The sequence below is a fragment of the Amphichorda felina genome (genome assembly GCF_050947745.1).
Source record: "Amphichorda felina strain 45539 chromosome Unknown scaffold_3, whole genome shotgun sequence".
Lineage (NCBI taxonomy): Eukaryota > Fungi > Ascomycota > Sordariomycetes > Hypocreales > Bionectriaceae > Amphichorda > Amphichorda felina.
The window spans coordinates 691,685-718,726 of record NW_028145047.1 but is presented as its reverse complement, the minus strand read 5'-3'; the positions used below and the strand labels follow the sequence as shown (position 1 = coordinate 718,726).

Below are 27,042 nucleotides of genomic sequence, written 5' to 3'. Positions count from 1 at the left end.
TAGGTATTAGTCTACTGAAAGTGACATATCACATTTAATTCGATTTGGTTGCCCCCGACGCAAAATTATATACGAGTGGATGGTTAATTTGCATTCTCACTGGATATTCAAACGTCCGGCACCTTTGCATTGAATCATCTTTTACTTTATTGTCTCCCCTTACGTAGGTTTGGTCTTCTTCTTATAGGCCACAAACCTACTCAAGTTCATCACAGCCTCATCCGCCCGGGTCCTCAGCTCAGCTTGATCCCTCTTGTCCACCGCCTTGACCATGCCCTTGGCCTTGGGCAACACGCCCTCGAGATGCTTCAGGAAGTTGTCCTTCCAGAAGACCTCCTTGTCGCACGGCGCGTCCTCATCGCCGTAGATATCGAAGAGCTGGTTCAGCGCCTCGACGGCGTCGGCGGGCGCCGTGTCGGGCAGCGCAGACAGGACGGTGAGGAGGAAGGTGCCGATCTCACGATTGAGGGCCAGGGGGGCCGGGTCGAGGGCCAGCTGGCCGAGAACGCCGATGCACTTGACGCCGAGGCCTTGGAAGGGGTCGTCTAGGTCCCGGGTGGCCTCGGTACCGCGGGTGGCCTGATACAGGGAGATGAACTTGCGGTGCTCGTCGTGCTGGAGGGGCGTCTGGGAGCGCAGGCTGCGGGAGACGGCCCATGCGAGGCCGGTCACCTGGGCTGCGAGGCTGACGTCGGCGGTATCGCTCGACAATATCGAGGCGATGACCTGGGACCAGATGGCCTGGCCGACGGGCGTCCATGCCTTCTTAATACCCGCGTTGTGCTCGTCGTCAAAGTCAATGAGGGAGACCGACCAGGCGACGTTGTTGAGGGCAGACAGAGCCAGGCCTTGGAGGCGCATTGTGTCTGGGTCGCTGGCCTGCAAAGCTGACACCCGGATAAGCTCTGGCAGGCCTTGTTGAAGGAGGGATTTCAGAACAGGCAGGTCGTCGATGCTTCCACGGGAGTCGTCGTCGTCGGCGCCAGTAACCATGTCCATGTCGGCATGCATCTCGTCCTCGTTCATCTCATCTTCTTCGTCATCCTCACCATCCTCACCATCCTCACCCTCGCCCTGTTCTTCCTCATCAGCGTCACCCATGTCCTCGTCCTCCCCATTTTCGGCGGCGGCGTCTTCTTTGTCTTCCGCTGGAGTTTCCGCTGTAGCTGAGTTGAGGCTCGTGCCGATAGAGGCCAGTATCTCGAGGGCGAGTTGCTGATACTCGAGGGGATTTGACCACCCATTTCCGTTTGTGGCAAACTGTCCAGGGGTAAACCCAGCGACAGCCTTTGAAAGTGTCGGTATTATAGATGAGTCGTCGACAATGTGGTGCTCCACCGTACGCCCCTGAAGAGCAACAAAGATGTTGTGGAGAATGCCACAAGCTAGGATACCATCGCCCGACAGATCTTTCCTCAGCACCTGGAGGGTTTCATACACCGTCTTGTTTTGCGTTAGAATCTTCTCAGCGAGTGCCATGTTGTCCTCCGACATGATCATGACGCATGCGAGGGCGTCACTCCTGAGGCGTGTGACTTCATCATCACTGCCCTGGCTGTGACTGATGATGTTGAAGAGGAGAGAGGTGATAGAGGCATTGGCAGAAACTGCCTCGAGAATCTCATCCTGAGCCTCACACAGAGCCGTGGCCAGTGAGACGATAGAAGACGCGATGCTCAGAACAAAAGACTTCTCGGCCTTGGGAAGACCATCGAAGCTAGGGTCCTTGGATGACAGCTTTTCTGAGACCTAGGACCCCATTCACGAGGTTAGACATGTCTGGCGCAACGCTGCATGGGCGGGAGTTGGGAGACGGCAGCTTACCATCTTGGAGGCATGCTCCATGGCGGTGAGGACATCCTGACGGTACAGGTGGATGCAGAAATCGGCCTCCTCCTCCTGGGCCAGGACCTGCAGGATGCCCCAGCCGGCGGCCCTGCTCTCGAGGGCGGCATCAGTGAGGGTCTGGGTGAGAACGGTGTGGACGACCTGCTCCCTGAGGAGCAGCTTGCGACAGCGGGTGTCGTGGATGATGTTGGTGATGGCTGAGGCGGCGGCAGAGCGCTGCTTGGGATCTGCGCTCTGTAAGTCCTTGACGACGGGCAGGATCTTCTGCTCGCGCAGGGCAGCGAGCGCTGGGTCGGAGGGCGGCTTGACAGGCTTGGACAGCGGGTCCCGGCGGTTGCCCGCGCCGCTCCTGTTTCTGCGCGACTTGCCCATCGTGGTGATTCTGTGTCCTGGTGTCTGGTGAAGACCGTTTTGTTGTTTTACAATTTTTTTTCTTCAATTTTGGGTCGTTGCTAGGTGAGCTGCCAGTCGTCCCCCACCACTGGGCACCGTCACAGCGCAGCGAGTCCCACTGGCAGTCCCACTGATAGTGGCACCTCAGTTACTTGCCAGTCCCACTGTCCCACCAGCGAGCCGCGAGGGCGCAAAACAGGGGACCGCCTATCGCCCTATCCTGATCACCCTGATCAACCTACGCTGATCAGCTTGCTGATTGCCGCTGAGTCCGCTGAGCCCGCTATAACGCCGTGGGTTTAGCGCCCTGCGCCTGTTTTAAGGGTGGTGGAGACGCCAGCGGCCCTGCCGCGTGCGGCGAGTCGATTCACAGTCGAGACTCCCCGATCTCCACAGGACCTTATTAGTCCTGGGGGGTTTGGGGGGTTGTTTGGGGGCCTTTGGGGGGGGGTTGCCATGGTGTTTCAATGTCAGCGGAAAGACCAGCTCTCCGATCGAGCTCTACCTACCTATCCTCTTCCAATTGCCATCGACCTTCCTCCCAAATCCCATCGTCCTTCGACCCCCCGAGCTTGTGCGCCCATAAGCTACCCCCCTGGTTCGCTTGCAATTCATCTGACGGCCGAAATGTGAGAGCCTGCTCCAGCTACCCGTAGCTCTGCTTTCCCTCCAGCTGGCCTTTCCTCTTGCTGCCTGTGCGAGCTTCGCGCACATCGAGCACCGACCCCCAGATTATGTCAATGCCAACGACACGAGGCAGAGCCATGTCACGGCTTTGGGGGAACCACGGGGAGCTCTCCAAGAAGAACGATGACCACAATGCGCCTCGAATGCCACGCTCCAGTGCGCCATGGCAGCCCACCACGCGTGTTCCCCGCCGCCGCTCGATTCTGCGCCTGGTCGCATACGCCTGTATCATCTTCCTCCTCGTCATGACTCTATCCAACTTTGCCAACACAAGATCCGATACTACGGTCCACGTACCAGACGAAACCCCCCGAAACCCACCCAGCACGAACAGCGACGACGGGAGCAAGATCGTCCAGGTTGAAAACAAGAAGACATACAAGGGCCCGGTCAAGCTTCCTGGGCTGGGGGAGTCGCTCCACGCCATCGCAGGGACCCAGGGGAAGCAGACCATAAATCGCAATGTCTTGTTTGCTGCGGCCAGCCTCAAGAGTGCGGCAACCCTGCTCCCCATGGCGGTTCAGATGGCCTGCGACCGCCAGAATTACGTCCACTTTGCCCTCATGGGTCGGAGCGATATTCCCATAAAAGAGCTTCTCAAGATCAATGGTGTCAACAACGACTGTAAGATGATTCTCCATGGTATGAGCCTCTCCCGTTACGGTGACACAAATATCCTTTGACACCCTCCTGACCAAACTAACAGATGCCCGACCCGATCATGCCGCTATATCGACAGAGACGCGGATGATGCTGTGCACTGCTAGAGCTCTGCGTAAGTCCCAACTCTTCTCCTGAAAACACCCCTCGGGTCGGCTAACCTGCCACGACCAGACCACATAAACATGTATATGCACCCTCAAGCGATCCTCGTCGACTCAACCAGAGATGAGGAGAACTATTTTCTTTCCGGCATCCGCGATCAGGTCCGGAGCATAAAGTCATCACTCATTGAGCTCCCTGATCGGCCTGGGACTCGCCTCTCTTGGATCTCCAAGCTCGACTCTGCTTCGCTGGCTGGTATGTGTACCCATGCTCTACGGTTGAATAAACTCTTCTAACATGGTATTCAGCATGGGATAAAGTTCACGTCGACATTGTGGTCCACGCGCCGCCAAATGGTGTAGGAAACCTCCAACGGCTGCTAAAATCTCTCTCCGAGGTTGATATGGGGGGCATGTCTATCCCCCATCTCACTATTGAGCTTCCCAACGTGATTGAGCCCCAGCTGGATAAGTTCCTGGCAAGATACCAATGGCCACCTCCTACTGGGATCAGTGGCCACCGACCTCACATGCTGTCACTGCGGCATCGCATACCGCGCCAGAGGCTGACGGAGGAGGAGAGCTCAGTCCGGTTTCTGGAGTCATTTTGGCCGAAGAACCCTGCTTATTCCCATGTGCTGGTGCTTTCTCCTCATACTGAGGTCACGCCTCAGTTTCTGCATTGTATGTGACATTCAGTAGCCCCATAAGACTCCTTTCTAACCCGTTCACAGACATGAAGTACTCTCTTCTCCATTATCGACACTCGAACGCAGCCCTAATCCAGAACTGGCACATGAAGTTGATGGGGCTCAGTTTTGTCTCTCCAACGACGCTCTTGGATAGCTCTGGACAACTCCAGCTACCAAAGCCGAACAATGATGCCGGGGAGTCATTTCTTTGGCAGGCGCCCAGCAGTGACGCCACCCTCTTTATTGGCTCAAAATGGGTTGAACTTCATGGATTTGTCTCCCAGGTTCTTGAACGCCAGTACGCCTCATCATCAACGCCAGCTCTCTTAGCTCAGAAGGAAGTCAGCAAGAAATACCCGTCCTGGTTGGAGTACATCTTGCAGCTCTCTCGCATTCGCGGATACTACACTGCATACCCCGGGAGGGAGACAACCAGTGTCATTATGGGTGTTCACAATGACATCCCTGAAGTACCAGAGGAATACGAGGACGACGAACAAGCGAGGAGGGACGCTGAGGGAAAGGGGGTGGAGGACGAAGCAACTTATCTGTTTGACCCGCACTGGCAGGTTGACATACTACAGACGCTACCAAAGAGCGGAAGCATCCCGTATCTAACTCTCCTCCCCATATTGACGTGGGATGGCAAGGAGGTGAGCGCGGAAGAATTAGACCGCGATTCACGGGAATTCACACACCGCTTTCGCACAGAGGTAGGGCACTGCCCAGAGAATGAGGCCCCAGGGCCAGCGGTCAGGGGGGCAAACGATTTATTCTGCAAAGCAAGCGATGATGCATAGATGGGATGGGAAAATGGCGTTGGCGATGCTTTGAACCTGACATGGGACTGAAATTCGATTACTGTACACTCAATAAGGTGCTCTTAAGATGGGTATGTTCATAGTGGGATTTATTAATATGTGGCTTCGATTATATGGGCTGCTCTACTACGTCGCCTCTCTCGCTCTCTGCTGTCAAGAGCAGAACAACGCATGTACCGACAATGCAGGCTGCCAAAGTCCCCAAGCTCTTCATACCATCAGCATTCGGTTAATAGAGTCAAGAGCCAGATGAAACTCACCAGCTGTGTTTTCAGCCCAGTCTGCACAATAGCCACCTTGCGACTATACTGATTCACCGTCCCTGCCAACATGTGAGACTCAAGTAAGACAATGGAAAAGAAAAGTATATGTAGGCTGAACATACTAATGTAGTTCCCCAGGCCGAGCAGCAGCATCATGACCGACAGCGCCCAGAAGATGCCGCCGAGGGGCCTGGCCATGCGCAGCTCAAAGTCGGTGGGCCGGTGCTTGACGTGGAAGGACATGGTGATGGCGACGGACACGATGGCCATGTAGACCGACAGACGGAGATACGAGAGAAATGCTGTTTTCGCGGGGAGGAGGTTTTCTCATTAGCAAGCCCTCTTGGTGGCACAGTTCAGCTGGGGCGAGAGAGCTGGGTGGGTTACTTCTCTCGTTGGCGCAGTGGTCGCGCGCGTCGCTGCTCTCATTTTCGAAGAGCAGAGGGCCAAACGGGGGCCAGGCGAAGAAGGCCGAGGAGCCGGCGCGGGTTGTCCTGCGGGCGTGGCGTGTAAGCTGGATGGACTGGGCCGGGAGGATTGGTTGGGGAAAGTGAGGGACGCGTCTTTGTGTACGGACATTATATCGCCGACCTCTACAGGTGTGGTGAGGGAGGACAGAGGCACGCAGTAGCGCTCTGTGTCCTCCTCATCGTCACGGTAGGTGGATGCCATGATGGGAGCTCGAGTTGTGAGTAGGAGAATGTAGGTATGACTTCGTGGTAGTTGACGTGATATGTGACGTGTGAGGTCCAACACATAGTGTGGATACTTTTTCAGCACAGTATTGTGGTCACTTTTCTCACACAAATACAGTGCAAAAAATACGCACCTACCTGGTGATCATGAGATCATGTCCAAAGCAGGTACCTAGGTAGTTAGATTTATATATATATATATATATATATTTGATAAATTCGCATACATGAAGACGCTAAACTCTTCATTTTAACCTCCTCTACGCCACCTCAAACCCCCAAACCTCATGCCACCGCCTCTCATCCTCACCCAGTGGCCCATCCAGGCGTCCAAAACGCGCTGGATCACCCGTGTTCGCCTCGGGCAGACACATCCACTCCCGCACACAGTCAGGGACCTCCTCCTTTATGTGTGCGATGCAGATGAGCGCCTGCTGGTCCGTCAACCCGGTGATCTTGACCGAGTCGACCCCGCTGTCCACGACTTGGTGCTTCGCGTCAAACGTCTTGGTCTCGCCCTGCGTCAGGAAGAGGGTGCACTTGTCGCGGACGGCGTCATCCATGCCGCTAAAGGCCTCGTCGAGGACGATGACGTCGGGGCTCTTGATCATCGACCGGATGAAGAGCGCCACACGCTGAGCGCTAAATGAAATCTCGCCAAACATGTACTCGTCGGCCCAAGCAAGCGAGCCTCCTTCCGCGGACTCTCCTGCCGGGTTCAGCTCGTGGGCGAACCACCGCAGAGCCGCGTCCACCTTCTCCTTGGCAGATTCATCCAGCTTTGGTATCGCCAGGAAGGTGCTCGCCCATGCATTTTCAATGACGCCCCTGATGGTCAGGCTGCGCGGCATGTGCTGGTGGACTTCTGGGCTGGAGTGGCCAATGCGGGCTTGGATATCCCAGAAGGTCAGCGGCCGTTGACCGGAGCCAGGCTCTGGGAGACGGCTGCGTCCAAACAGCTTGATGGGGAGAGAATAAGTCTGCGGGTGATCTGAGCAAAGCAGAGACACAATGGTCGTCTTTCCAGATCCGTTGGGGCCAAAGACGCCCCAGCGCTCGCCGCGGCGAACGGTCCAGTCCAGCCCTTCCCTCTGGCCTTGGGGCGTATCCAGAGCCCAGTTGCCCAGCACAGTCTTGTCCCCGTACCGGACTTTGCACCCTTCCATCTCCACCAATGGTTCCGCATTAGGGTTGACTGGGATTAATTTATGAGAGGAAGTCTGGTTGGGGTGCGCAGCTTTCGATGATGTCTCAGATGGCAGGACCCGGCCGACATCGGCAAGCGTCTGCACCGGTAGGGTCTCATCCTCTGCCAGACCTCCCTTGTTGACACCGTGGACGTACTTTTTGAGCCCATCAAGGACCTCTTCCTTGGGCCCCATGGAGCCAATTTGGCAGTCCGTTCTCAAGTAGATTAAGTGGGTGATCCACTCAGGTAACGGGTCTTGTGGCCTGGCACTGAGAACCAGTCGTGGACTGGCCTTCTCAGCTAGAGACTGAAGTAAAGGGCTGAGGCCAGTCACCGTAGGGGGGTCGAGCCCCATGAACGGTTCATCGAGGAGCAACACCTCCGGTTTCCGTAGGAGGGCGCGAGCAATCCGAGCTCGTCTACCCTGCCCATTGCTGAGGAACGTCACAGGAAGGTCCAGGAGGTGGCTCAGTTTCAGGTCCCTCACAATGCGCTCGAGGAGCTGCGTGGTAATGGCACCGTCCTCCTCGCCGGGAAGTTTCTGGAGTGGATTCAGCTCCGTGTTCCCGAGCAGGAAGTCTTTGAGGGAGAAGTCTGTCGATTCTCGCCGTGACTCGTACCGTGCAGACAGATACGCTGACGTGGTCGTCCCGGCACTTCCACCCAGACCGCCCTGTTCGGCATCAAAGCCGACGTACTGCACCGCCCGATTCGGCGCCTTCAGCCTTGCCGGAACCTCATCTGTCGCAAGGTAGGGGAATGTCCTCGCAGTTGGCGGATCACACAAGAGCCTTCCCCTCAGGACCTGAAGCAGGGTAGTCTTCCCCGATAACGAAGGACCCACGACACACCAGTTATGCGGTGACGAGGATGCAGAGGGAAGCTCGAAGCTCAGGCCGTCAAACAAGGCCGGGTTGGGATGCGTCACGACGGAGCTGGGATGGTGGCGGTAGAAGGTGCCATTGGCGATCCGTATTATCGGGGCACGAGTTGAAAGGGGCCGCATTTTGACTTTGGATGGCGCAGGAAGCCCATTCTGCGACGTTGGAGAATTGTCGAAGCTCCCAAGTGTGACGCAGTAATATTAAAGTACAGGTAGGTAGGGGTCTTGGAGCTCCGGTCGAGGAGCCGGTCGGTGATAGTCGGGTTTAAGATGCTGCGATTGGATGCGGTATTGGATGTGGGGGAAAGGTACGTACTTGCTGGCCGCGAGGCTGTTCGTAGCCTGCAGGCAGCTTGAAGCTTCCATCATCAACCATCACCTCCACGCCTCACCACGAACCCCCGACAGCGACTTCGACGACTCTCCATCGCAAGGTTCAAAGACCTATATCTGAGAGAATTATCTTGAACCCCGCAGAATCTACTCGAGGAAGCGCAGTCGCTGCCCAACCGCCAAAATGGTGAGCGTCACCAACCCATCCCCTGGCCCAGCCATCACCATCCGCCTGCTAACATGCATCTCTCTTCTCCTCCCAGTCCATGCGCGTGGTCCCCCAGGACTCCAAGCCCCAGTCCTTTACCGCAACCACCCACTCCGCCCCCTCCGCGCCGGGCATCCACGACACACTCCGCCACGGCGTCGCGCCCTCGCCCTACGAGCAGGCTAGCACACCGACCTCGACTCACCCCCTCGAGGCCCGCCTCAAGAACTGGGAGGCCACGCAGGAGGCCCTCCGCATGCACACGCTGCGCCGCACCTTTGGCATGGCCGAGCCCATCCGCCGCGGCATGGAGCTCAAGATTGTCCGCGACGGCGAGTGGCGGCCCATGGCCCTAGGCTCCGGCCTGCCCAGCGTCCACGAGGATATCCTCCGGGGCCGCGAGGACACGATGACGTGGGAGGATGTTTTTACCGGCGAGGAGACGAGGGCTGTTCCTGGCGTGCACGACGAGATGGAGAAGAAGCTCAAGATTTGAGGGGATGGATAGAGGGCAATGAATAGACCAATGAGCACTACTACGTCAGGTAGCTCCCTCATATTGGACTTGAGGTGATGACTTTTATGCGCGGGGACACGTTCTCGCAGTAATTAATGACTGCATTCTATCTTGCTCCCTAATAAGGCCGTTCAAAGAAAAAAAAAACCCCCGGCCCAGAACCCTTCATACAATAAGAAGACAGCAGAAACCCCAGAAACGACGGTTACAAATGTACAGTGATAATACGCCAGTAATGACTCCGTTTCTCCTAGTTTTCACGCTTCGTTTCGTTCCTCGTCAAACGCTCCTCCTCCATCTGCTAAGCATGATAATCCAAGATAATGGCCCCTGTGCAAGAGAGTGTTGGATAGGATGAGCGGCCGCCCGGCAGCCGGTTCTCAGGCCCCGGGTCCTATCTCGACTTTTGCTGTAACCCTGAAGAGGAATGTCGAGTAATATCCATCGCTGTGATGGTGGTCTTTGCCTCATGTTGAACAAAGGATGTCCCCGGCCGAAGATCGGTACAAGCGCACTTGCCGTCTTGCACTATCCTCTTGGCGGTAAGAATAAACGGTAAGGAGTGTGTGTCTTGGTGTGTCTCGGATCAATGTCCCACAACTCTGCTCATAACACCACGCAGCAACCTCCTGATCGTGGACGGTGACCGTCCCCGCCGCCATGAGAAGGGTTCTTAGCACCGCTCTTAGGCTCTTCCTCGTCTAGGTCTGGGGGACGGATGCTCATGTGCACCACATTGGGATTCCCAGGGATGAACTGGTATTCTGTAAGCTACGTTAGCATCTCACAAGTTCAAAAATACAATGACAAGCTGGTTGCTGTACTCTTCAATGGTTCTTTGTCATCCAGCAACTTGCCGAAATGAATGAGTCTGATGCTGCTCGGGCTCGCGGGCTTGTCCTCCCAATCGCTCCTCCACTCCCGCAAGATGAGCTCCTTGAGGGTGTAGACGCTGATGCTGAAGGGATCGGGCAGGCCGCTTTCCGTCGTCTCGGGTATAGGTACGCTCCTTCGGTTGAGGTATCTAGTATTAATCTTGTATGGATGTCGGCTCCCATTTGTGAGGAGCAGTGTGATGTTGCAGACAGGGCCCTCGTCAGACTCGGGAGCAACCGCCTTAATCTCGTCCTGAGAGGGTCCGATGGCGTCTTGTCCCTCTTTAGGAGGCTGCGGAGCCGCGTCGTCCTTCCCCTTGCCCTTGGAAGATGATGAGTCGGCAGCATCGTCGCTCTGGTTTCCCTGGGCGCTACCGGGCTCGGCGCTGCTTATGTTGGCGCTGAGGGCTGGGCCGGTCGCATGCTTACTGGTGTCGTCGGCGGGAGTTTCGGCAGCAGGCTTGGTCGGCTCGGCCTCCTGGGAGGATTCGGGCATACTTTCCATGGCGACTGCGTCGCTGGGCTGTTGGAGTCGTGCACTGTCGACTGATGATGGGTTGACCACGGTTGGGGCGGAGTCGTCCGCAGGAGCCGACATGTTTGGGTGGAATGGAGGGATCAATGCTTGTCTGAGTGCAGCCGGCTCAGACAGGTGCGGCCCCGGAAGGAGAAGTCGGGAATTGGAAACGAATGTTCGCCGGATGAGCGTTCATTCGCGGCGCAGGCTTCAATCAAAAGACAGGAGCCTCTTGAAACGATGGGTTGAGGCGGATGGAGAGTTGGAGCAGAGGCAGGTTAATTGGTAATGGGGCGCAGAGAGGTGCAGGAGTCAGGACGTCGTCAGGTTGACATGGGGGCAAGTCCATCCCATCCGGGGGCAGTTGCATGGAGGTTGGCAGTCGGGGGCTTGGGGCTGCAGTGGACTACAGTGGAGCCACGGCGGTGCCCCAGCGCAGTACGAGTACTCGTAGTGGAGGCTGCAGTTGTACGTACATACGTAGCCCTGCTATTATTACTGTCCGTAGCTCCTTGCAGAGCCCTGGGCTCCTGGCGCGGTGACGCTGTGGCCCCTGTGGGTAGTGAAAGGCCTGTGGAGCACAAGCCGGGCGGGACGGAAGCTGGCAACCTGCAAGCCTGCAAACAACGGATGAATCAATTGCGCGTGTCATCATGTCATCCATGGTCTAATACGGGAAGACACCTGCGAGACCCTCAATGTCCTCCACCATGGCACCAACAAGACACCAAGACATTCTCCCCAAGCAAGAAACCAAAGACCCAGACACAGCAAGCAAGCCCTTGGCAAACGCCCAAGACGGCCAAATGCATCAGCTCCACTTCGTCAGCAAAACAACGTAGGATGGGCTAGGCGCAACAGCATGATTGGGCGGGATTTGGGAACAGCGACGAGACGGCGACGCAAACGACCTTTGTCGCGGGTCTCGCCAGTTGTTGGGCAACCACCGGCACCGGGAGCGTGTCCCAGAATCCCCCTGGGGTCTGCCTGCTTGTCTGAGACACAACCGCAGGACAAGCGTCGTTCTCGTACCCGCAGCCACGGGCCACGAGGAACAAGGTCGCTGCTCTGTTTCTCTATTATTGAACCACCCCAAGCTCCAAGTTGAAAAAGGAAAGCTACTCAGCCTTTTGTCTGTTACAGTGCCAGCCCTTGTGCCATATGTGCAACGGGGCGGGGCCCTCTTGAACGCCACCAGACTCCAACCGACCACAACTGACAAGGGCGATGCTACTCTATGGCTGCACCGTTATGCGACGTCCCTTTACCCGGGCGTTGTCATGGCATTATTTTGACTGAGGTGGTTGTCGCACATCGGGAGGACGCCGACCAGCTCGAAAGCCACCCTTCTCCCTCCGCACCATCCACCATCCACCATCCACCATCCCCACAATCTCAGCTGCCTTCCACGCCAAGGGTCTACGTGCCTGAGCGGGGTGGGTTCTGAGACTTGCAGATCCAAAGTTGCGCCAGACCATCTAAATCCTGGGTAATATACGGAGTACGGCCTACACCCTCAGTCCCTCCCACTGAGTCGACAGAACAGTCTCGATCTGTCGGTTTAAATGCGTGGCATCCATTCCAGGCCCCCAAAGCCCAGACCTGCCCCCCATGGCGAGACGCCAAGTACATCGGAGAGAAGGGTGTGTTGACAGAGGCTGGGTTCCGCCAAGGGCGCGTCACCACTGAATAGATTCCACGCCATCCATCTTGGCACATCGTTAGCAAGATAATAAGCTTATCGCCCCCGGTCAGGGATCTTGATGTCTTGATGCTACATGTGAATCTCGGTATAAGGATGAAATCATCGCTGGTATTGAGGTATCGTGGAATAACATGCCCATGAAACAATAAGCCATCCACCCGCAATCACAGCACCAACAGGTCACCGTTGCTCCCAGCACCCTGCGCGGGCTGGAGAACGGCCTGCGGCGCGTGGGCACTAACGACATACCCCGTTGAATTACTCCCACCGCCACCGCCAAAGAGATCCTCCCCTTGGTCTATTCTCATGGCTGCCATCTGCTGCGTGCCCACCGACGAGAAGTACGCGTCGGCATCGCTGACCGCCTGTGTCAGATTACCCTCCCCACCGCCGTTAGCTGCCGAGGCGGCTGTTCTTGTGCGAGGATCGATGTCATTCGGCTGTCCACCTCGCCCAAACATGCTGATGCTCTTCTGGGTTTCGCCATATGCCGCCGTGTTGTGTTTCTGCAGCGCGGGCGAGTCCTGGAGCTTTCTGGGCCGGGCGGAGCGGAAGACGGCCTGGACAGGCTTGAGATAGATCGTCGCCAGTGTTCCCACATTCAGGCACATCTCCTCCAGCGTCGCAGGATCTAGTCTCTCCGACTCTGCTGTGATCGGAGGCTTCTCCCCCATGACAATCTGCTTGGCAGCGTTCATGTCGGTAGATAGAAGACGCCAATACATATAGGCACGGTCACGTAGATCAGGGTTGTCCGTCTCCTCGGTAGCCCACTTCAACACCTTGGGAACCAGTTCTTGTCCCTTTGTTGGTCGTTGGATGAACAGTTTGACCGTCGCCGTCAGTAGCGCCAGCTGTACCTCGACAGGCTCCTCGGCAAATGAGTACAAAAAGTCCTCTAGCAGTGCATCGCTGTTCTCAATGCGATCGGCGTATTGCCCAATCACCCAGACCATTGCCGCTTTGGCCTCGGGCTCATCCAGAGAGTCGAGATGCTCGCAAAGAGTGCTGATGATGGATTCGTATTGGTCGGGGTACTTGCGGAAGATATTGCGAATGACAACCGTCGCCTCCTGCACGATGTAGGTGACCTTAGTTGCCACCAATTCTAGGAGAAGATTGATGCACCGACGAGCTGCGGGTTCAATTTTGATGGCCAGCTTTCCAATCGCCCGGACGGCTTTCCGGACAAAGTGGACATCAATCTCTGTCGCGTACTCCCTCAACTCCGTCAGGACCTCGTCAATATTCCTCTCATTGGCGAGCATAAAGATGAGCTCCAGCTTGGTAACCTTGACGTAGATTGGGTCATTGTACTTGCAAAAGAATACCCGGATGTCGTTACGGAGAACCTCTGGCCGACGCTGCAAGATGAGCAGGGCGTTCCTGAGAGCTAGGTACTGAACCTCCGGGCCCTTGGCAAGTAGCGTAACCAAAGGCGGCGAGAGCTTCCTGCAGAGTGCCGAGATTTGCTTCTCGTCGGCGATGTAATTCATCAGGTAGAGGACGACCCGAACGCATGTCAAGACAACCGCTGAGTTGGAGTGGGACAGACGCGGAGCTATGCGCTCTGCCAGGAGAAGCGCCTCGCCTGAGTCCTGGGGAACATACGACATAAGTGCCTCTAGGATATAAGTCTGGCCCCATCTGGAGAAGTTAGCAGGCGCGGTTTTTCTGCAGAGTCCGGGCTTACTCACTCCGAGCAATCTGCCAGAATAGCCACCATCTTGGAGGCGTTCTTGTAGTCAATGGTGAGCTTGATGGCATCGCTCCGCTCCCAGATATCCATCAGCGCCGCCAAGGCGCTGGCAACAACTGTCGGGTTGTCATCTCGTAGGAGCGAGTTGAGGCGGTCGATCAGGTCCGACTGCTCGACCATGTGCCTATCGTGGTCGTACAGTTTCGCGACGCAGTATGCCGCAGTCTTGCGGACGTAAGGGTCCGGGTCCTTTAGCGTGTGCTTAACAATAGGTACAGTCGCCGAGACAAACTCGCGCACGTGTATGTATGATATAGTCCGCAGCGCCAGGGCTCGGACGAGTGGGTTAGGATCTTGAAGGTCCTGGTATGGTCAGCCGAGTATGGATACTGGGACACGTTATACTAACATGCTCCAACAGTGGAATCGCCTTGACGGCTATCTCTGGTCGGGACCTGGCGTAATTGACCAAGTACAAGAAGCACCTAGCATTGATGAGCATAGCTCCACGCGGCGCAAGCATTGATGCTTACATCTTCTTGATCTCCAAGCTCTGCAGATGCATGCACCCAATGATATCGGGAAACAAGGCAACCATGTCATTGTTGCTCATGGTCATATTGGCGACAATCTTTTTGAGCGCGATCTTCTTGCCCGTATAATTCTTGTCCTTCTTTCCCCCGCTGTTCAGCTCGAGGCGTAGCTCAGCAACTTTGCCCTGTCGAGTATTTAGCCTGGTGGTGAGCACCGGCGGTGGGATGTATGCTAGGAACATGGCCGTCCATGGACTGCTTGCGCAGCAGTCTGCGGAGGCTCATGATAGGAGGGCCCCAGTTCAGGTGCAGAAACGAGGGTATTCGGCCGAGGAACCAGCCCTCCAAAAAGGTGGCATAGCCGTTCCTCAAGGAGGCACAAGGGGAAGGGGAGCAGGTCTGCTTACCCTCGCGAACAGCTTGGAGTCTCCTGCACCCGCGGAGCTCGCCATGGCGGCTGTACTTGTACCCCTACACGGAGGGCCCTGGTATCTCGTTCTGCGGGACCGGTTTCTCGTCACGCGATTGCAGGCCGATGCCCAGACAAAACGGGTGCTTGCAACCCCTCACCACTGTCGAGGCCCTTCGTGGAATGGTGGCCAGCCAATGGGACAGAGATGTATATGCGTATGCCCAGGTTGTCGTGGAGGGGGAATGCCACACGTGCGCCGAGGCTGTGGGAAGCCCAATCGAGTCAATGTTGGTAGTCGTCCAGTTTCAAGGCACGCCGCGCTTCGATCGACGTCGGTTCTAGCACGGCCTTTGGTGAAGCGAAGTGGTCGGGATCGCGTGAAATCGTCTTTGAAGCCGACAAGGAGTCGAATTGTCGAAAGGGGAAGGAACCTCCCGACGGCACCGGCGGAACTCCAATCGATAAGGGAGGCGTTGCAATTAAGCGGGAGTGGGTCTCGTTCGACAACCGGCTGAGCTGCGCAACGACCACTTCCACCTCCACGTCCCACATCCAACGACACGACGAGCATCCGCGACTCGAACCGAAGCAACATGGCCTCCACGAATATCAGCACCCCCGAGTGGGTGGTGCAGCTCGAGTCGCCCCCAGCAGCCAAGGCCAAGGCCTCCAGCATCCCCGACCCGCCCGGTTTCTCCGGCGCAGGGAGCAAGGTGCGCAACCGCGTGCGACGACTCAGAACCCAAACCGCCAGAGCTAACATAGTCCCTAGAAATCCGGCAAAGACTCGAAGACCCAGCCACGAAAGGCCGCCACCCCCGAAGAGATGGACACCCTCAAGCTTAAGAAGGCATGGGAGGTCGCCCTGGCCCCCGTCAAGAGCCTCCCCATGACGGCCATCATGATGTACATGTCAGGCAACTCGCTCCAGATCTTCAGCATCATGATGGTCTTTATGGCATTCAAGAACCCCCTGATGGGTCTGATGAATACGAATCAGGCGTTTGAGAAGTTCCAGTCTGGGTCCATTTCCGGGCAGATGCTGCAGGTCAAGTTCGTCTACGTGGTCTGTCAGCTGGTGGCATTGGGAGTTGGAATCTGGAAGATTAACGCCATGGGACTTTTACCGTAAGTCATCCCTTTACAAATTTGTACTATATTCACTGACTTGGGACAGGACAACGCGCTCAGACTGGCTGATGTGGGAGGCTGAGAGACAGCCGGTCGATCATGCAATCACAGCCTTATAACGTGATGTTAGATGTCATACATTTAAAGAAAACGCTCATGGTATCATGTCGCTTAATGTTCACTTTTTTTCCTCCCTGGCTTGTGTTTGTGACTCTTGGCGCTGCACCTTTTCCCTCTTCTCCTGTCGCCACATTGGACCACGCCTCTGTAAGAGAAGCAGCCCCGGCACGCATACAACAATGAGCAGGCCCAAAATGGTGAAAGTCCAGCCTCTACCGACGCCTCGGATGATGAATTCGATGACGGCGGTGGCCGCGGCTCCCACTAGACACCGGACGAGGTTGTTGGCCGCGGTGGCCGTCGCTGGAGATTGCGGGTAGAGGTCAACGATGAGCGTACTGAGGACATTGAATGACGACGGGATGAGCATGCCAATCAGGAACAGGAGCACGAGCGGAGCTGCCACACTTGCCTCAACCTGCAAGGTCCAGCCGTACGCAATCAGGGATCCTACACCCACGGCGAGGGCCGGGTACATGGGCTGGATACGCGCCGTCTCGATCGGGAACTTACTCAGGTCGTCCCCGCGGCGACGGCTAATGACGAACCCCATCTTCTTTGCGATTCGACGATAGTTCCAGTCCAAGATATACCCCTGGCCAACAACCGACACACAGGACCCGAATCCAAACGGCAGATAACACAGACCAATATGGAGGTCGTTGTAGCCATAAATTTCCTTGAATAGGGTTCCCAGGGTAGCAGTAGGGAGGATGAACCCAATGTACAGGATAGAGTTGATGACGAGTATCAGGCCCATCTCCTTCTCGAAGACGACGACCAAGGTGCGGAGGGGGTTTGGGAACCGCAGCTTCTGGGTCTGTGCGTACTCTTGCGTCCCTGTCTTGCTCCTCTGGATGTATATTATCCAGGGGAAATTCCAAGACTGCGCCGGGATCGAGCCGTTGCCGACAACGTTTCGACAGGTCTCTGGGATGGTAAATATCCACGGGATCAGCCACGCGGCGACAAAGATGGCCAGAAACCAGAAGAGCGACGGCCATCCGAGGTACTGGCTAAGAAGACCGCCCAAAAAGGGACCTAGGGTTGGCCCAATATTGATCCCAACCCCGATGAAGCCTATGTACCTCCCCCTTTCCGCAGTGGAAGCAATATCGGCGACCAAAGCATAGCCAAGGGCTATGGTCCCGGAGCTTCCAGCGCTCTGCACGCACCGCAGCACCATAAGGGCAGTATAGTTGCGCTGCAGGGCTAGGCCTATGTTGGCAAACAGATAGATGGTGAATGCCAGGATATAGGCCGGCCTCCGCCCAGCCTTGTCGCCAAAGTCTCCAAAGAAGGTTGGCGAGAGCCCCTGGAAGATCATATAGGTAGTCAAGGTCAGGTTCACCAGGCCCGTCGACACCTTGAGGTCCTCGGCGATGGAATTCAGGGCCGGGAAGTAGATGTTGGCCGTGACGGGGGAGATAAAAGACCCAATGGCGACCATTACGGTTATCCACGTTTTCATGCCCGGTGTGAAGGCGCTGTAAGGCGGTCCACTAGATGCCCTCGACATATGATTCGCATCTTCGAGCCCGGGCATGGCCGAATCTCCTACAACAGAAGAAAATCGTTCAATTGCGGCCGGCTCAGACTGAGCGTCCATCTCGGACTGACCTTCATGGTCGGTGTGTTGGATTTGGTCCACGCCATGGTCGGGTGAGCGCTGGACGTGTTCCATAACGGGTAATGCTAGTTACGAGCCTCCATCAGTTCAAGAATATTACATGAAAGAAAAAAAACATGGAGTTGGGACAAGAATGCGATCCCGTGCCGATTTCCCGGCGTCTCGCCGAGGCGACATCGGCGACTGTAGTTGACGTCCATACCCTGCTGGTATTCCCGATAAGTACTGGCGCTTATTTCCGCTTGTGAGCTTCCTGGTTTGGGATACTGAATAGGATTATCACTCGGCCAATGTCCGGCTTGTGCGCCCGATGTCCGATACTATGCGCACCTGACCGGCGAGGATTTAGCATGGAAGGTGGCCCATATCGGCGACTCTGCCGGTTTCTCAAAGTCGAATGGATACAGATAGCCGGGACTTGTTGATGGGGAGGACGTAATGTCGGGGCCCGCCCCACATGCATAGAACAGGTTTCGGCTTGCCATTGCTAATATTAAGTAAGTTATGTATACAAAAATCTATATTTCTCATATCTCGTGATCAAGATTCTAGTTGTGGATTAACGGCTTTGTCTAGGGGTGTGTCGTTAATTTCATTGTCTAAATTTGACTCTATTCAAAGTTGGTGGTGGGTTAGTGTAACAGATTGAAGTTTTTGCAACCTCGATTTGAACATTCGATAAGGCTGGGGCCCTTGTCGCTTATCGTTACTTTAATGGTTGAATTCGAACTAAAGACCAAGAGGTGGTGAGATTGGAGGGTAAACAATACAGAATGCATAAATGGATGTAGGGTACTCGTACGGACTGGAATTCGGGAAGTTATTCGATGCTGACTCAGCCCCGCACTTCATGCGGGATACGTAGCTCTTCCAACGCTGAAGCTCAGGCGATAGCTACCTCGCTACGAATCCCGACAACGAGAAGAAAACTGACAGACTAAGCGGTTTGAAGAATTGCCTGAATTTTGGTGCTCTCAGACGCACGAACTGCCAATTTACGCTGTCTCCGGGGCCCCTGCGGCCCTCACTTCGCCATGGACATTACCCCCGAGTTTGACGAGCTCCTACGGAAGCAGCATGTCCCTCCTACGACGAAGCAGGTGACACTGGAGAATATTGACGGCTTTCTGAAGGAGGCCCTACGCATAGTACGAGCTTATGTTTTCCTCACTGGGCAGAATTGATCTGACACGTGCAGAATTCCCACATTGCGAAACTCCACCAGAACCTCCGAAGTGTACGACGAGCATACCTCTCGCGAGCCCAGCCTCGTAAGGGCCATGGGCGAACAGAAGATGGGCAGCCCGCGGTGCTGTCTGACCGGGAACGGGAGGCCGTTGACAAGGACGCCAAGGAGATGATGCGGGAGCTCAACTGGAGCATCGAGGCGCTCGACGGTGCAGAGAAGATCCGGCACGAGACCGAGGCCAGGGCGATACAGAAGAAGTACGGCAGCGGGCTGGGGGCGCTGGGGTCCTGGGCGGCGGGCGGCATCATGAGCGGCAAGACGCCCGAGCACCTCGCCGCGGAGGCCCAGGCACAGGAGATCAAGACGCACCGAGACGGGGTCCTGTGGTACCTACGGCAGCGGCTGCAGCTGTGCGGCCTGACGCAAAAATCCATGATGGAGGCGCGGCTGGCTCGCGAGGTGGAGAAGAACCGTAGCCTGGGTTCCCAAGCACCCGGCCTGGGTGACTTTGCGGAATTTGCGCCGACAAGGACGACCCCGAAGGACCTCGAAACGACGCACGATGAGCAGGGACATAGGCAGGAAGACTTGAGCGCGGAGCAGCTACAGATGTTTGAGGAGGGGAACCAGGACATGATGAAGTACTTTGAGAGCATGAACGAATCGGTTCAGTATGTGGTACGATATGCCCCTGGAAGTTCTTGGCTAACATATTCTCAGGACGGCGCAAAAGTCTCTGGCCGAGATTAGTAGCCTCCAGACGCAGCTCATCGAGCACCTGGTTACCCAAGGCGACCAGATTGACATTTTGGTGGAAGAGTCGCAAGCGACGACGCAGAATGTCGAGGGAGGTAACAAGCAATTGAAGAAGGCGACGGAGCGGCCCAGCGCGGCCAAGTGGACATTCTACGCGACAAGTGGACTGTGCGCGTTTCTAGTGGTGTGGGATCTGATATTCTAGAAGGGACACGTACTACATTTTGGGCATGTGAAGATACGTATGGAGTCCGTAAGGGGGTCTCAGTGGGCATATGACGCTATATGGCCATTTGGAGGACGGCCGGTATTTTCATGTGATTGCATGGGCGCACAACGGCAAGCCCGCGACAGATGCCAAAACAGGTCAAATGAACTCGGCATGCGACATAAAATGAAAGACCCAGTAGGCAGGCTCATGAGTTCAGACAGCTTTTCGATCAGATCGTATCATGTCTGGGGGGGTGAAGGGCGAAGGTAGGCCGGGAGAACCGAAGGCCTCGGCACCGTAGGTGCGTGCTGGAGCGAGCTGGAGCTGAATCCGGGGTATAAAGCCGCGAGCGATCCAAGACCACGCCGCATATGCGCTCAGTTTACTTTTGGTCCGTCTCTGATTTGCCCGCCTATTCCAGTGTCTGTATTTAGCACTAGCAGCACCTCTGGGGTCCCAGCAGACAGGGTCGTCCTCCACAGCCCACCACAGCCCACTGCAGCCCGCTGCAGCCCACTACAGCCCACTACAGCCAAAAGCCCACCGGCCACGCCAGCCACCTGCAGCTTCAGGATCGGTCCCCAATTCCGGCGCTGCTAGACCACTAGGGCGTTCCATTCAGGCCGTTTACGTACATTCCGTCAGTTGTGTCAGGCTTTTGGTCGGGGGCCCCTCCGACCATCACCCCACATTCGCATCATGCCACCTTCACCTACATCAGCTTCGAGTTCCTCGACAGCTTCTTCCTCCCTCTCTCGTCTCAACAACATTGCCAACCATCTCACACCAAACATGGCTTCAACAACCAGCTTTCCCGCCGACGTGGTGCCCCAGGCCCCGGAGGACCCTCTCTTTGGCCTCATGGCCGCCTACAGAGCTGATCAGAGCCCCAGCAAGATCGACTTGGTAGATACCGCGCACCTGCTTTCATTGAAAAAATCAAGCTGACCTTTTGCCAGGGAATTGGCGCCTACCGCGATGATAATGCGAAGCCCTGGGTTTTGCCCGTAGTCAAGAAGGTAAGAGCTCCATTCCATCCTGCCTTGGGCATCTCTTCGACGGACCTTGGGCCCGTTGGAGATGTTCTTCTCCCAGCTCAGAAGATGGGCGGGCACCTCTGGAGTGTTTGTTCGAGCTACTTGCTTGATTCTGCTCCAAGGCGTTTCCTTCGACTGACGGCAGGCACTTTTGCTGCACCGCTTCCGCGCGTACCGGGGTGCTGACGAGGGCGTTGTGACTAGGCCGACGAGATTCTCCGAAACAACCCCGAGCTCGATCACGAATATGCTCCGATTGCCGGTATCCAGGCTTTCACGTCCAAGGCGGCCGAGCTCATGCTGGGCGCTGACTCGCCTGCGCTGCGGGAGAAGCGTGCCACCTCGGTGCAGACTATCTCGGGCACAGGCGCCGTCCATCTGGGTGCCCTCTTCCTGGCCAAGTTCTTCAAGGGCAACCGCACCGTCTACGTCTCGAACCCGACGTGGGCCAACCACCACCAGATCTTCAACAATGTCGGCCTGCCGACGGCCCAGTACCCCTACTTCGACAAGAAGACCAAGGGGCTCGACTTTGAGGGCATGAAGGCGGCCATCCAGAACGCCCCCGACCGGTCCATCATCCTCCTCCACCCCTGCGCCCACAACCCAACTGGCGTCGACCCAACGCTCGACCAGTGGAAGGAGCTGGCCGCCGTCATCCGTCAGAAGAACCACTTCCCCTTCTTCGACTCGGCGTACCAGGGCTTCGCCTCGGGCAACCTGGCCCGCGACGCGGCCGCCGTCCGCTACTTTGTCGAGCAGGGCTTCGAGATGCTGATCGCCCAGAGCTTCGCCAAGAACTTTGGCCTGTACGGCGAGCGCGCGGGCTGCTTCCACGCCATCACGGCGCCGGGCCCCGACGCCGCCAACACGATTGCCCGCATAGCGTCGCAGCTGGCCATCCTGCAGCGCTCTGAGATCTCAAACCCTCCCCTGTACGGCGCGCGCATCGCCGGCACGGTGCTCAACGACCCCAAGCTGTTTGCTGAGTGGGAGGAGAACCTGACGACCATGTCGGGCCGCATCATCAGCATGCGCAAGGCGCTGCGGGCCAAGCTGGAGGAGCTGGGCACGCCGGGGACGTGGAACCACATCACGGACCAGATCGGCATGTTCAGCTTCACGGGCCTGACGGAGGAGCAGGTCAAGCGCCTGCGCGACGAGGCGCATGTCTACATGACCAAGAACGGGCGGATCAGCATGGCGGGGCTGAACACGAAGAACATTGATTATTTTGCCAAGGCGGTGCACAGTGTGGTGACTACTAGCTAGACTTGTTGTTGTACGAACGGATACTAGCTATTTGTAATGCTAAGCGTCATGGGGTTTCCCGGGGTTCTTCTCTTCTCATTCTTTGCCTGTTTGTCTTGTTGGTGGTGACGGCTGGCCGGGCGCTTGTCTGAGATATATTATTGCGGCCAAGGGCCCAAAGCTGGCGCTACATGGCGCTTGTCTTTTCCGGGTGACGGCTCGAAGACGCTGTGTCGGGTCATGCTGTCGAATGACCTGGGGTGGGAGACATGTTGATTGGCCTGCGATGAGGGTGGAAACTTGAGAAAGAGGTTGCCTGGCCCCGGGGGGGGGGGGGGGGGGGGGGGGTTTAGACGATGGGGCTTTCAGTTCTGCTGACCAACAAGTTAATACCATCTCATTACGCCATGCCATCGGGCTTCTGCATGAACACTGAAAAAACTTGGGTGATCATGGTGCTATCCCACTCGGAGCCGCTGCGGCCAAGCCGGCACTCTGCCCGCGGACTCCGTCTGACAGTTGGCCGTTGAGCCTCGGAGGAGGAGGGGAAAAAGACGCCCAGCAGGGAGGCAAGGCAGGGGGCCAACAGCTTCCCTCCGCTTTCCATTTCCGAGGCAGTATGCACGAGTCCCAACAAGCCTTCTTTGCGAAGTCCGTCCCCCCAAGGACCCGAACGTGGCTGAATGCTTACCTGTGGCTCAAACCTGGTTAAAAGCATGCTGTACAGAAGTATTTGAGCCATAATAGAGGTGGGAGAGCATCGCGGCGGACTGTCCGCCATGTTCTACATAATGGGCAGTACGTGATGGAGCACCAGCACGAGCCCCTGGCCCCCAATTCAACCCCTAATCCCCATGTTGACCGAATTCCAGTCTTCAGCACATCGAGCCGGACCGTATGGGCCAGTGCACACTTCGTTTCGCACCTTTCAAATTAGATTCTGCCTTGACAAATAACACAATATCCCCCAGTCGACATGATCCGTGCCCTGGGCCGTCTGACCCCGGATCTTCACGTTGAAACGACAAGCATCAACAAGTCCACGGTGCTCATCTCCACCGCGTTCAAGGACTCGCCCTCCATGAGTCCATGGATCCATGAATCCCCTCCTTTCGGAGCTGCCAACCCCGGACTTCTCTATCGTCTCACATGGGATGACTCCACCACAGGCTATTTTCCCATAAGAACTGGCAATTAAGCCGGCCAATGAAGTCCTCGAGCACATGTTGATTCCCCAGGGGGGGGGCCTCTGGACGGGCCGCACCCTGCCAGCCTCTGACTGCGGAGACCCAGAGTCTCAGAGTCTAAGACACGGGCGATCATGGTCGTGGATGAGGTTGGCCCAGCACGGCGGTCCAACCCTAATGTCGGCCACGAGGTGACGAGGGCGCATGCCTGCTTCGGTTCGCGGGCCAGGGCGGCCTGGGGCTGTTGGTTGTTGTCAGGGTAGCAGAAGTATTACTATTCGTATCGCTGGGATAAGTATGCAGGTATAATATGAGGAGGCCAGCTGCCAAACCCTAGTTGGTTCTGCTGCTCCTGATGGGCCTCGTCGTCGACTGCCATCGCCTGCCTCCAGCTCTGCTCCCAAACCGCGTCCAGGGGCGACGGGCTCCTCGCTCGCACACCGTCCCTCCGTAGCCATGTCGAGGCTCGTCACCCGCCACAGGGAGACCAAGGTCGACCCGGTCCTCACGCGCATCGTCGAGACGGACAGGATCCCGTGGTACAAGAAGCCCAACCTGCGGTATCTGTACTTGATGGCAAGTCCCGGCTCTGCCCGCACCCCGTACAAGTGTACCTGGGTATACAAGTAGTGGCAGCTTCTCCTAACTGATGGTGATGACAGCTCCTGCCCACGTGTATGGGCGTCGAGATTACGAGCGGCTTTGACAGTCAGCTCATCAACGCCCTCCAGATCGTCCCGAGCTGGGTCACGTACTTTGGCAACCCCCAGGGCACCTTCCAGGGCTTCATCTCGGCTTCTTACTCGCTGGGCGCCGTCCTCTCGCTCCCATTTGTGCCTATGATCAACCGCCGGTATGGTCGACGCTGGTCCATCTTCCTCGGCTCGCTGGTCATGGTGGGGGGTTCCATTGTCCAGGGCTTCAGTCAGCATGGTATGTGTGGTCTACCCCCTTGGAGGGTTCCCTCTTGACGGCTGACACTCCCCAGTTGCCATGTACATCATGGCTCGCATCATCCTCGGATTCGGCATCCCCGTCTGCATCGTCGCGGGCAGTTCCCTGATCGGCGAGCTGGCGTACCCCAAGGAGCGACCCGTCATGACATCTCTCTTCAACATCAGCTACTTCTTCGGGCAGATCATCGCCGCAGGCATCTGCCGCGCCACGAACCAGATCGCGTCCGACTGGGGCTGGAGGGTGCCGTCTCTGCTGCAGATTGCGCCGTCTCTGCTCCAGATCAGCTTCGTCCTGTTCCTGCCCGAGTCGCCCCGGTGGCTCATCGCCAACGACCGCGAGGAGGAGGCCTTTGAGGTGCTGTCGACGTACCACGCCGAGGGCAACACCAACTCGGACTTTGTCAAGGCCGAGATGGCCCAGATCCGCACCACCATCGCCATCGAGTACGAGGCCTCGCACGAGACCTGGGCCGACCTCCTGCGCACCAGCGGGATGCGCCGCCGCGCCCTCGTCACCATGGCCCTGGGCCTGTTCACCCAGTGGAGCGGGAACACCCTCATCAGCTACTACCTGGGCGACCTGCTGGAGATGGTGGGCTTCAAGGACTCGACCACCAAGAACAACATCAACCTCGTCAACAGCTGCTGGTCGCTCTGCATGGCCCTGCTCACCGCCAGCACCGTGAGGCTCTTCCGTCGCCGCGTCATGTACATGACGTGCACCATCGCCCTCCTATGCGTTTACTCTGCCTGGACCATTAGCATGAGGTACTACTACTACATCTCCCATGGACGCTTGCCCACGCATTAATGACTGACGCCTCCAGATATGCCGTGCATGCTGCCGACACTGGCTACAAGAACGACGCGGCTGCCTGGGCGACATTGATCTTCATCTTTCTCTACTCGCCGGCGTACAATATCGGCTACAACGCTCTGACGTACACCTACCTGGTCGAGCTCTGGCCGTACGCCCTTCGAAGCCGTGGGATTTCCTTCTTGTGAGTGATGCTCCCTATACCTAGGATGTTTCTCGTGCTAACACAACCCCCAGCCAACTCTTTGGGCGCGTGTCAGGGTGAGTTCTATCCGAGTTGTCAAAGACTCGGGCTAGTACCTGCAGCCCCCGAAATTATGTGTTTATGTATATCTTCGACTAACCATCTACCCAACAGATTCTTCACCACCTTTGTCAACCCCATCGGCATCGACTCCATCAGCTGGAAGTACCTGCTCATGTACGTCTGCCTGCTCGTCTTCGAGAACATCTTCGTCTTCCTCTTCTTCCCCGAGACGGCCAACAAGACGCTCGAGGAGCTCACGTTCCTGTTCGAGGACCAGGAGCTGGCCGACCGCGCCACCAGGGCCGTCGAGAAGGCCGTGCAGCACAGGCAGACGCCCGCCTGGGAGAGGGGGTTCACGTGGACCACTATTGTCTCTGGGAGCAGGAGGGGCTGATCGGGGTGCCGTGTGTGTGTGTGTTTCTGTCAGTTTTATGGAAAGATATCCAAATGTTTGAGATTTATTCACGAAAGCGCCCCATGTTTGTTTGCCAGCAAGTAAAGTGTATGGGCCTCTGTGGGGGTGGTCTCCGAGCCGACTTGAAGCAGTCCTAATCCTTCGTGTTCTTCCTCACATGATGTGCACGTGGTGTGGTCGCACCAAGTCTCACATGATATGGAAATGACTGCATGAATTACTAACATGATGCATTGTAAGGCTGAAACTTTTAACAAAAAGGAAATTGGCGTCGTCTGTGTACATGTACTCGTTATTCGTATGCTATTCCCAACGTCACTGTCGTCAACAAATCACCAACACTCCTCTATTTTGAAGCCTCATTTCGACCGAATGACTATGGTCTCCTTTAGCATATGGCACATTTCTCGTCTTGGTACCAGAGATAAAGGGGACACCCACTGTACGACCCAGCCCCGTTGCAGCGGCTGCAGCGCTGATAGCTTTTGCCGTGGCCGGTGCAGGAGGAGCACTTCCACGGGCCCATGGTGCTCTGGCCGTGGCAGGGTATGCAGTTGCGCCAGCGGGTGTCGTGGCCTCCAAGACTGATGCACGTCAGGGTCCGGGCCATCTTTGTCTCGGGTCCTTGAGTTGGTGTTGGTGTCAGTTGTAAACTGTGCATGTAAGCGAGGGGGGGCGAAAAGGGGGGGGGGGGGCATGAATCAGAAGATGGAACGACGTACGGGAGTGCTGCGGGGAGATCTCCTTGAATAGGATATTTAATGAAGCAAGATGTTAGGAATTTAGAGTTGTTTGGAGGAGAAGCCTGGTGTATTTGTATCGCTGCTGATGAGGCTGTGAGATCGGATTCGCGAGGGCACGTCGTATGCAGTCAGCACCTCGCCTCACTTTTCGCCACGGTGATAATTGGCCATCTACACGAGCGGTCATCGGCGCGTCTGAGAAAATGGTTGCAGATGGGATTGATTCCCCCAGCAAGCCCTGTGCTTACTATGGGGTGACTTTGACGTGGTCGCTTGATGCTGCTGATGCTGCTGATGCTGCTGATGCTGCTTGATGCT

At 56.6% G+C, this 27,042-nt stretch overlaps 12 protein-coding genes across 12 annotated transcripts; 6 read left to right on the top strand and 6 right to left on the bottom strand.

Annotated features, from left to right (window-relative positions):
* Nucleotides 1-159: 159 nt before the first annotated feature.
* On the bottom strand, nt 160-2,220 carry ACO1O0_002913 (uncharacterized protein; the record flags this gene model as incomplete). Its single annotated transcript, XM_083192374.1, has 2 exons — nt 160-1,749; nt 1,825-2,220. 2 exons carry the CDS (start codon nt 2,218-2,220, stop codon nt 160-162), a joined length of 1,986 nt encoding a protein of 661 aa, XP_083051431.1.
* A 785-nt stretch (nt 2,221-3,005) lies between these two features.
* On the top strand, nt 3,006-5,101 carry ACO1O0_002912 (uncharacterized protein; the record flags this gene model as incomplete). Its single annotated transcript, XM_083192373.1, has 6 exons — nt 3,006-3,552; nt 3,635-3,703; nt 3,763-3,948; nt 4,002-4,376; nt 4,427-5,037; nt 5,096-5,101. 6 exons carry the CDS (start codon nt 3,006-3,008, stop codon nt 5,099-5,101), a joined length of 1,794 nt encoding a protein of 597 aa, XP_083051430.1.
* A 141-nt stretch (nt 5,102-5,242) lies between these two features.
* ACO1O0_002911 (uncharacterized protein) lies at nt 5,243-5,711 on the bottom strand (the record flags this gene model as incomplete). The annotated part of the gene is made up of 3 exons (XM_083192372.1): nt 5,243-5,245; nt 5,466-5,527; nt 5,591-5,711. 3 exons carry the CDS (start codon nt 5,709-5,711, stop codon nt 5,243-5,245), a joined length of 186 nt encoding a protein of 61 aa, XP_083051429.1.
* A 712-nt stretch (nt 5,712-6,423) lies between these two features.
* Nucleotides 6,424-8,358, bottom strand: ACO1O0_002910 (P-loop containing nucleoside triphosphate hydrolase protein; the record flags this gene model as incomplete). The annotated part of the gene is made up of 1 exon (XM_083192371.1): nt 6,424-8,358. The coding sequence occupies one exon, from the start codon at nt 8,356-8,358 to the stop codon at nt 6,424-6,426; it is 1,935 nt and encodes a 644-aa protein (XP_083051428.1).
* A 394-nt stretch (nt 8,359-8,752) lies between these two features.
* Nucleotides 8,753-9,272, top strand: ACO1O0_002909 (proteasome maturation factor UMP1-domain-containing protein; the record flags this gene model as incomplete). Its single annotated transcript, XM_083192370.1, has 2 exons — nt 8,753-8,755; nt 8,832-9,272. The coding sequence occupies 2 exons, from the start codon at nt 8,753-8,755 to the stop codon at nt 9,270-9,272; spliced, it is 444 nt and encodes a 147-aa protein (XP_083051427.1).
* A 627-nt stretch (nt 9,273-9,899) lies between these two features.
* Nucleotides 9,900-10,766, bottom strand: ACO1O0_002908 (ubiquitin-related domain-containing protein; the record flags this gene model as incomplete). The annotated part of the gene is made up of 2 exons (XM_083192369.1): nt 9,900-10,057; nt 10,118-10,766. The coding sequence occupies 2 exons, from the start codon at nt 10,764-10,766 to the stop codon at nt 9,900-9,902; spliced, it is 807 nt and encodes a 268-aa protein (XP_083051426.1).
* Nucleotides 10,767-12,554: 1,788 nt separating this feature from the next.
* On the bottom strand, nt 12,555-15,074 carry ACO1O0_002907 (adaptin N terminal region-domain-containing protein; the record flags this gene model as incomplete). Its single annotated transcript, XM_083192368.1, has 5 exons — nt 12,555-14,037; nt 14,088-14,452; nt 14,499-14,574; nt 14,623-14,807; nt 15,030-15,074. The coding sequence occupies 5 exons, from the start codon at nt 15,072-15,074 to the stop codon at nt 12,555-12,557; spliced, it is 2,154 nt and encodes a 717-aa protein (XP_083051425.1).
* Nucleotides 15,075-15,627: 553 nt separating this feature from the next.
* On the top strand, nt 15,628-16,284 carry ACO1O0_002906 (chaperone EMC4; the record flags this gene model as incomplete). The annotated part of the gene is made up of 3 exons (XM_083192367.1): nt 15,628-15,747; nt 15,807-16,162; nt 16,212-16,284. 3 exons carry the CDS (start codon nt 15,628-15,630, stop codon nt 16,282-16,284), a joined length of 549 nt encoding a protein of 182 aa, XP_083051424.1.
* A 59-nt stretch (nt 16,285-16,343) lies between these two features.
* Nucleotides 16,344-17,969, bottom strand: ACO1O0_002905 (major facilitator superfamily domain-containing protein; the record flags this gene model as incomplete). Its single annotated transcript, XM_083192366.1, has 1 exon — nt 16,344-17,969. The coding sequence occupies one exon, from the start codon at nt 17,967-17,969 to the stop codon at nt 16,344-16,346; it is 1,626 nt and encodes a 541-aa protein (XP_083051423.1).
* A 980-nt stretch (nt 17,970-18,949) lies between these two features.
* Nucleotides 18,950-20,065, top strand: ACO1O0_002904 (uncharacterized protein; the record flags this gene model as incomplete). Its single annotated transcript, XM_083192365.1, has 3 exons — nt 18,950-19,063; nt 19,114-19,775; nt 19,825-20,065. The coding sequence occupies 3 exons, from the start codon at nt 18,950-18,952 to the stop codon at nt 20,063-20,065; spliced, it is 1,017 nt and encodes a 338-aa protein (XP_083051422.1).
* A 798-nt stretch (nt 20,066-20,863) lies between these two features.
* aat2 (pyridoxal phosphate-dependent transferase) lies at nt 20,864-22,380 on the top strand (the record flags this gene model as incomplete). The annotated part of the gene is made up of 3 exons (XM_083192364.1): nt 20,864-20,977; nt 21,031-21,090; nt 21,313-22,380. 3 exons carry the CDS (start codon nt 20,864-20,866, stop codon nt 22,378-22,380), a joined length of 1,242 nt encoding a protein of 413 aa, XP_083051421.1.
* A 1,622-nt stretch (nt 22,381-24,002) lies between these two features.
* On the top strand, nt 24,003-25,960 carry ACO1O0_002902 (uncharacterized protein; the record flags this gene model as incomplete). The annotated part of the gene is made up of 6 exons (XM_083192363.1): nt 24,003-24,164; nt 24,209-24,479; nt 24,535-25,270; nt 25,330-25,503; nt 25,557-25,580; nt 25,678-25,960. 6 exons carry the CDS (start codon nt 24,003-24,005, stop codon nt 25,958-25,960), a joined length of 1,650 nt encoding a protein of 549 aa, XP_083051420.1.
* Nucleotides 25,961-27,042: the final 1,082 nt, after the last annotated feature.